Source organism: Abramis brama, assembly GCF_963993115.1.
Source record: "Abramis brama genome assembly, chromosome: 5".
Classification (NCBI taxonomy): domain Eukaryota; kingdom Metazoa; phylum Chordata; class Actinopteri; order Cypriniformes; family Leuciscidae; genus Abramis; species Abramis brama.
Window position 1 is genome coordinate 45,282,797 of NC_139967.1, and position 9,278 is coordinate 45,292,074.

General features: G+C 36.6%; 1 protein-coding gene across 4 annotated transcripts; it reads left to right on the forward strand.

Annotated features, from left to right (window-relative positions):
• Positions 1-1,051: 1,051 nt before the first annotated feature.
• tnfsf13 (TNF superfamily member 13) lies at positions 1,052-8,603 on the forward strand. 4 transcript variants are annotated; one of them, XM_084115924.1, is made up of 6 exons: positions 1,052-1,343; positions 2,644-2,743; positions 2,836-2,883; positions 3,938-4,056; positions 4,974-5,112; positions 7,622-8,574. In XM_084115924.1, exons 1-6 carry the CDS (start codon positions 1,116-1,118, stop codon positions 7,729-7,731), a joined length of 744 nt encoding a protein of 247 aa, XP_083972050.1. In that variant the 5' UTR covers positions 1,052-1,115; the 3' UTR covers positions 7,732-8,574. The 4 variants fall into 4 exon arrangements, with proteins under 4 accessions (XP_083972050.1, XP_083972049.1, XP_083972051.1 ...); XM_084115923.1 differs by having other exon boundaries at positions 1,065-1,343; positions 2,833-2,883; positions 7,622-8,603; XM_084115925.1 differs by having other exon boundaries at positions 1,082-1,343; positions 2,833-2,883; positions 3,974-4,056.
• Positions 8,604-9,278: the final 675 nt, after the last annotated feature.

Genomic DNA, 9,278 nt, shown 5'->3' on the forward strand with positions numbered 1-9,278 from the left:
CCCCTCAGCAGGTCTCATTTAGAGGATATGAGCAGTTTCTTGACCTTGCTCCAGGAGGGAACCCCATGATGGCGTTTGTTGCAGGAACGGCCCATCAATCGCTCCTGGTGGCTGATGACTCCATGGTGAATCCTGCGGGATCGGATGTGTTCCTCAGGAGCATTGATGATGAGATGAAACTTCTTCAGAACATTCAGTTCTTCTAAATAAGCTTTATCCTGTTTGAGCCATTTGGGCATAGTTCAATGATCAGCCTGTTTTCTCTTAATACCTACAGTTGTTAAGGCTTAAAGGGATTTTATGGCTGCAAATGTTAGAGTACTGTGTTCATGAAGAGTTCATAATGCTCTGTCAGAAAATTGGTATAACATTTCTAGTGTGTGAGGGCATTTTTATGAATTTTAAAGAAGAAGACTAGTCTGCTTAGTTATTTGCAAATGAAATGTATATTTATGGAGATACATGTTTACTGTATTGCCATTTGTGATTGTCTGTATGATTTTAAAAGTGTCTGATTAATCCAACAGATAAACAGACAGTAAATAATAAAATTAAAAATTGGATCCAATTATCTTTTTTGCACTTGTTGGACATGTTATTGTTTGTAGCCTACTTATTATAACTATTACTGACCTGTACCATGGTAATACCATGATGTACATACCAATAGTATATCAAACACTTGCAGTACAATGTAAATACTATGGTACATAATTATATATATTGCATATATATATATATATATATACACACACACACACGCACATTTGTCATTGTTATCAAGTTTTCTGGAATTAAATGGCATACCTATTCGGTTTTGTTATCCGTCAACACGTGGATGAATCCTTAAAAAATAAAATAAAGGAAAGCTAATGGAATTCATTCATTTTACTTTCCATTTCACTTTATTCCTTCGGAAGCCACTAGCATCTTATGTGATTCGTTGATCCTATTATTGTTTACAATTTAGGAGAAAATGTCCATCAGGGAAAAAAAGCGAGCATGTGCTGACACTTTTCTCCACTCCCACTGCTTTCACATGTCTGATGATGAAAGTTGCGAAACCGAAAGTTAGCGGATCAATTGAATACGGGAATATCACGTCTGAGTTTACAATGAACAGCCACAACATTCCTGCTTGTGTTTGGAAGGTGAAGGTGGAAGTGTTGAAGTGGTTTCTCGTGTGCACGGTTGCCTGCACCTGTGTGGGTGTGGTGTATATACAGTGGACACACATTTGGATGCTTAGGGCAGAACTGTCTGAAGTAAAGCAGCGGTTCAGGCCTCTGGAAACATCGGGAACAGAAGGTGGGATATGCTGCGATCCTGCCGTGTGCTGCGGGGTAGGTGAGTGCTTTCATTGATCATCTGCTATTTGAACTGCTTAACGTTGTTCGTCTATTGTTTCACGAACAAATGAACTGTTTTACACATGCATCCTGGTTATACCAAAGTATTTCTAAATAAACGTAGATTAAAATGTAAATACGAAAATCAACCATGGGTTTATTAGCCTATAGTAAAGTGTAGTTACTAAAGTTTTTTGGCAGATTGAGTAGGCTACCATTTGTATAACTACAGTTTTACAACAAATACCATGGTTAAACTATGGTGTAGCAAAACCATGGTTAATTTGTAGTTACCATGGTTTAACTATAATAGCCATGTTTTTTTGTTTTTTTTTGTAGTAAAACTATGGTTAATTTTCGTAATGTTTCGGTACTGTGGTATATATAAAAGTATTGTCATTGTTATAACATGGCTTTTAAAAGCACATTGAAGTACGTTCACCATGGTATATGGATATGGTATTCATTCTGCATTATACAAATAAAAAATGTACTGTGGCAGAATTATGGTATGAAATGGCAATACTATACTTTTGATGTATTATGGCCTGCTATTGTATTTACATGGTACACTTTTCAAGAATACCATAGAACTACAGATCCAAAAGCATATATATATACCATGGTACCAAGCACGTGGTATATGGTAATAATCATGGAGTAGCCTATTATCTATCCTATATCAACAAACATTGGTTACACCACAACGACACAGTAAAAGACTCTTCAAAAGTCTGGGATTAAACCTCTAACCATTAAACACAAATCATGACTTTCAGGTCAAGAAATAATGTTAATTACAAATAATAAAAGATTTATCAACTTTTAACGGGGGATTATAAAATGAACAAAAGTATTTACTACAAGGATTAAAAAAAAAGAGAGACCCAAACGAGATTAAATACGGTTTCATAGGAGAAATGTTTGTTGATTATTGGCTGCCGAAATTGTGAAACCAAATACTGACCATAAGGTCAAGCAATTTGGCATATTATTGGGCCTGCGCAGTTCATGGTAATATGACAAAAGGTACTGTATGTGGAAACCCTCTTCAAATGGGTCGGGCTATTCCAGTAATATCTGTGAGAACAATGACCATGAATTGTGTTTTTGGCTTTGTTGCAACAGTTTGGGAAGGATCCAATTTGGTTTTCCACAGAAAAATGTTTTCAAGGGAATTACTGGCATTGCAGAAACTCATGTCCAGTGTAAATAATTTGAGATTCTCATGTCCAATGTAAATCATTTGAGATTTAGTATGTGATATCTAATTTCAAATATATTTTGTTATAAGGTAAGCTGTTATCGCAGATTCCCTGAGAGACGGAAACATGAAGGGTGCCGAGACAAGAGAGATGTGACAGAACAGAGGAAACAGAGAAAGAAACGACAAAGTGAGTCACTCTCTCTTTCTCTGTCTGTCTTATACAGACAAACACACATTTTTTCTCTTATATCTTATGTGAATTGACCTTTCTTTTAGCAGAGCGGCACACATTTCTCCATCTTGTTCCCGTGTCCTCGCAGTCATACAGTGAGTGTAACACCCACAGTGTCTGTTAAAGGGAATAGATCAACCACAATAAAACACACTCTGACACCATTCCAATCCTGTTTGACTTCCTTCCTTCCATTGAACTCAAAAGCAGATCTAAATAAATCTCATGTGCTTCAGCAGATGCAAAAAATTTAATAATATCATAAATATTTTGATACATAATGTACATACTTTACTCACCCTCATGTCATTCCAAATCTGTATGACTTCTTTTCGATATATAGATAGACAGATAGATAGATAGATAGATAGATAGATAGATAGATAGACAGACAGACAGACAGACAGACAGACAGACAGACAGACAGATAGATAGATAGATAGATAGATAGATAGATAGATAGATAGACAGACAGACAGACAGACAGATATATAGATAGATAGATAGATAGATAGATAGATAGATAGATAGATAGATAGATAGATAGATAGACTGATAGACAGACAGACAGACAGACAGACAGACAGACAGATAGATAGATAGATAGATAGATAGATAGATAGATAGATAGATAGATAGATAGATTCTAGCGTGTCTACACATCGACGTTGGCTAACTCTAACTTGCTGCGCAGCAATAATAAACATACAGACTTCAGACAATGCCCTTCAAATGCTTTAATCACTAACTCATGACTTAACATGTCACCTTGTGACACCCCCCCCCCCCCCCCCCCCCCCCAACACACACACACACACACTTACTTTTACCCTCTGTTACTGGCATGAGCAAAATTGTCAGTTGATTACTCAATATTGTCATGAGACAATGCAGACAGTATATTTTTGATATTGTCATGATCAGCACTTCAGAATTTTCCATGGACACAATAGGCAAACAACAGAACGTTTTAGTACATTTTGTTCAAAGTGTTAGAATGTTCAGCCTAAAAGGAGAAGTAAGGTTTAGATGTTAGAATCATGGTTAGTTTAAAAGATAGTTTACTGTCTTATCTATTAAAAATCCATCACAATAGATAGAGATGTTGGAGATTGTTGTTTTTCTCTCATTTCTTCTCTGTTTTCTCAGATGATCATGACACCACTGTTCTGTCTTGGGCTCTAGGGCAGAGCCGAGGGGAGGGGCTTCAGGTGTCAGGTGACACAGTAACGGTGGAGGCCGAGGGCACATACTTCATTTACAGTCAGGTTGGTGTTGTTTGATACTGATACTACTGCATTATCAAAGTACAGACTTAAAGGGATAGTTCACCCCACAAAAAAATAAATAAATACCTCAACCGTACATGCTTGATGTGCAAGAACAACTGTCAGTCGTTCTCACATGTCATTCAAGCGCTCCCTTTATAATAACAAAAACAGCTGTCACTCATTTTAGTTAATCACAATCTCACAATCAATGAAGCTTTCTACACCGCACAATAAATCATTTATTCACATCTCGTCTAGTTATAATGAGAGGATTCGCGAGCGTGCAGAACTCAGCACTGAACAAAACACACACAACGGTGTTTTGACCGTTGAAATGAATGGCCAAAAAACACATAAAAAGTTATGTTTTTAGTTAAAAACGTTGTCGTGTAAACAGCCCCTCATTGGCCATTGCGTTCAAGAAATCAACAGATATGTTTGTGATTTTCTACGTTGCCCAATCCTGCAGTGACTCGTAAATAGAAACCTTTGATGCTCTACAGGGCACAAACACAGATACGCAATGGATCGCTTGACAAATCTGTTTCGCCAATATGCTGTTAATCCGAAGAAGACTGATCCTAGACCAGCAGCTCTGTGCAGCTTTTGCCTGTAAAAGCAATCAGAAGCAGCAGCAGGCAGGGGAAGGCTTGCTTACACACTCCGCCTATGCTTGTATTATATTTTAATTGTTCTTGTTGCTTTCGTGCTATTTTAGATGAATGTTTGTTTTAAGATATTTTATTTTCAGATTTATTTAGCCTATTTCTATTTTCCGGGAGTCACGCAAATCATTTTATTTTCCTATAACCCCCACACACGAGTGACTCACCACCCATCACGCGCTGCATTCTGTCTTACTCAATGCAATAAATTACTTTAAGAATTTAGGTTTATTCTTTTGCTTGCCACAGGTGCTGTATAAAGATACCACCTGGTTGATGGGTCATGTGATCACGAAGAGGCTGAACGGGGCGGAGACTAAGCTGATGAAGTGTTTAAAAAGCATGCCCAGTAACGTCAGCCAGCCTCTCAACACTTGCTACACTGCTGGTGAGTTATCAGGACAACAAAGTTCAAAAGTGAATTAACTCTTGCATTATTTATGCATCAGATAGAAGCACTCAGGCTGTGTCCGAAATCGCTCCCTATAACCCTAAATAGGGACAGCAATTTGTTGTGGTGTCCGAAACCATAGTGGACGTTATTGAGTGCACTCATTCAATCCCACAATGCACCACAATAACGAGTCTACAACCGTACGCTCAACGGCTAGGGAATACCCATAATGCACTGTCAAATTAATTCACGCGTCTGACCAGAAGTTGGCGCCACAGCTGAATCATCCATTTTCCAAACCACTGGTCCAATGTGGCTACAGCGTTTATCATACAGTATAAATTCCTTTTTAATTGATTATTAAATTGTTTATACAGGTTTATACATAGTTTTCATGACAGAGTTCAAGATAAATCTTTTCATTACTACTGGAGCTGCTAGTTTGCTAAGTTTCAAATTATTATTAAACAGCAAGCACAAAAAAAGCAGCAGCCCTTCCGGCGCACTCAGTGTCCGAATTCTCTCGCTCGTTTTCATTCACTCCTTCAAGTGAACTATATTAGTGGAGTAATGTAGGGAATAATGGATGAGGGTTTAGGGGGTGATTTGGAACACAGGATCAGACTCTTTGAAGTTTGTACCCTTTAAATGAAAAAATCACCACGCTTTGTACTTTGTGCCAAAGTAGAGATTCTGTCTATTGAGTTTGATGAGGGCAAGTGTAAATACTGTACCTTATCAATACACTGGTGGTAAGAGAAACTTGAACCATGTGAACAAAAATACTTTGGGCACTAATCATACATCTGGCCCAATGCAGGCGCAACAAAATGTTTTTTGCTAGTTTCAGCCTGACGCACTTATCATTTTCATGTCCTGCACCACGTAGTTTAAATAGCAAATGCATTTGTGCACCCATGGGTGTGCTGGTCTGAAAACGAGGTGTGTGTAGGCGCATTGTTGGCGCATTGCTATTTTGAGGCAACTGAAATAGACTGCGTTGACCAATGCCACAATAAAGTCAATGCCGCCGTATTTTTTGTGTTATTTAAAGAGCGCGTACACTTTGTCCCGTAGATGGTCTGCTTGCTCGCTTTAACCTTGTGCACAAGAAGATCCATTTTGTCACTAGAGAAGCGTTCAGTTTTTCTGCTTGCAAAATTAATGGGAATGGGAGATGAGACTCTGATTGGTTTAACGCACGTTACGCCCAAAACACACCCATTACTCATTAAGAGAATAGGGACAACCCTTTTAGACCATGCACCGGGTGCGCCGACCATTTTTCCCATCGCTAAACTAGCAAAAGTGGATTCAGACACGCCATAAGTGCACTAGTGCCGTGTGCTTTAGACCATGTGCTTAAATCGTTAAAATAGGGCCCTTAATGTCACTCCCTCAAATATGCTGAAAGATTAAACCATTATTTAAAAAAGGATAATGTCACTTCATAACAGTGTTAGAAAGAGGACCAATACTATATTTTAGAATATTTTAATTTGAATAAAACCATTGTTTTTTCAGGCACTGGTCAATTTTGATATTTTGACTTATTTTGAATCCAGAACTTCCAAAATACACACTTGTGTTTTTTATTCAACTTTTCTACACACAGTTTTAAAGACAATATATACTTTTAAAAATGAGTTTAATTCCACAGCAGTTACATTCACCAGACTTTACAGTTTTAGTCCTCTCTATATTCTGAACATTTCAAAAACATTTCAGTCAAAAACATGATGAATGAATGATTTTTTTCTGGCTGTTGACAGCATTTTCTGATTCATGAAATGATAATAAGAAATCCTCCCTGTAAAAACCATTAGCTCTAATGTTTCAACAAAGGGTGCGTCTCAATCAGCTCTCTAGTTCAGGAGTCAGGGCACTGATATCATTTGCAAAATCCTTGCAGTGCACTGAAACATTCACTCCCTAAAAATTCCCACAATGCATTATGAAAACCAGGGAGCTTCGATGCTCACAATGCATCTAAATCAACTCCCTAGCTCCCTTCAGTATATCGTGTGCACTGGTAAGGGCAGTAAGGGCTCACTACACATTGGGACACTGATGATTGTATTTCTGGCAACATTAACAACATCCTCATTGTGCAACATCACTACTGGTATATATGAACAACAGCAGAACTATTGTGTTAATGTTATTTAAAGTAGGCTACATTATGATAAATACTTTGCTTGTTACATATTCCTGCAACATTGCAGCTGTAAATAAATTATAAAAGTTATCACATTAAGACAATAGTTTTTTTAACATAATATATAGCTGTGACTAATCAACTGGGAAAGTATGGTGATATCTTGAATTAAAGCATGTTCTGCTGTAATTAGCAACAGATGATACATTTATGTTGTGATGATTGGAGAAGTTAACTCTAGTCTCAAAATGCTTGATGAAGGTGAGATCTAAGTTCATACAAAAACTTTGAAATATTTGCAAAATATTTATGTTTCTGATTATGAAGTATGTGTTTCTGTCATAGGAATTTACTTCCTGGAGTCTGGATCCACCCTTCAGCTCTCTGTTCCCCGTAAATCAGCAGAGGTCATCCTCACAGCTCACGCTACCTTCATGGGTCTCTTCAGCATATGACCTGTAAATCACGTTTAACTGACAGAAACCTTTTCATCCTCTGCCTGCTAGTTTTAGTTTTATATACAGGAATATTATAGTTTCATTCTCAACCAACAATAAACGTCCTGCGACTGCTTGTTAATGTGGTGAATGGGTGACATCTAGTGGACAGTTGATAGACTGGCAAGTTTAAAATGGTACTAACATATTATTATGGTACGACTATGGTTTGAATGTGGCATCGTGGTAATTCCATGTATTTTTGGAAATAACTGTAATATTTGTAAATATCATGTTGAATATGGTGCCATAAGAATATGGTAATAATTCAGTACCATAGTATGAATCACAACGCCAAGGTATTATTATTTGTTACTATCTGATCTTATACTGTATAGGCTATTGTATGGTACCATGGTACTTCCCCTTCATTTTGATTTCAAAAATAAATTATGTCTTGGTGACATTGGCACAACATACAACTTTCAATGAACATGCAATAATAATAATAATAATAATAATAATATACAACTATAATAACCCTTCATACAACACTTTGTTTTATTTTAGAGTTTACAAGTTTAACATAAAATAAATAAATAAACATAAAGCATAAAAATAAGTTAATACATAAAGGAGTGTTTTCTGTACACACATGTGCAAACGCTGCAAATAAATAGTTTATCCTTAAATCAGACTTGATAATCTTCCCATCATCTGTTTCTAATGTCTTCTAATAATAAAGTTATTATTACTATTTATTGCAACTTTATTTGGAAAAATTACCAATAACAGAAATACTTATTAGCATTTAAGAAGTGGTTTGTAAGTGCAGCAATATTTTCCTCATACTTAATTATTTCTTCCACTGCAAATAAACATGTAAAATCATGGATTTGTAACAATTTGCATTCTGTTTTTTTTTTTTTTCTGGTTTTTTTTTTCTGGTTTAAAATAGTTTCTACACCTTTTTTTGTCAGTGTATGCAATGCAGTGTTCACTTCTCTCTACATATTGAGTAAGAAATATCTGTTAGAAGATCACTTCTCATAACAAAAAATGTGTTCATTTGGAATGACCTGCAATGTCATAAATACTTGAGTCATTCAGATTCAGGGTGTCGAGTAGGTTATTATTTACTCTTGTTAATGAATATAAATCTCAAACAAATGACCCTTCTTTCATAGACAGACAGACAGAGAGACAGACAGAGAGATAGATAGATAGATAGATAGATAGATAGATAGATAGATAGATAGATAGATAGATAGATAGATAGATAGATAGATAGATAGATAGCAGATCGTTCAAGTCACTTTCGTCGGAGCAAGATGGCGCCGGTGTAGGCTACTTTCTCTTAATTAATTACACAAAACTACAGCAAGAAAATGAAGAAGAATTGTTATATTATAATGCCATCATATTCTGTGCAGGCAGTTAGCTTACTTCGCTGTAACTAGAAAAGCCTGACAATATACCTTTAAGTATTGTGCCATGTTTCTCACTGACACGCCCCCAACTCGTTAAGATCGGGACTCGTATTTACGACATTGTGTGGTGGCGTT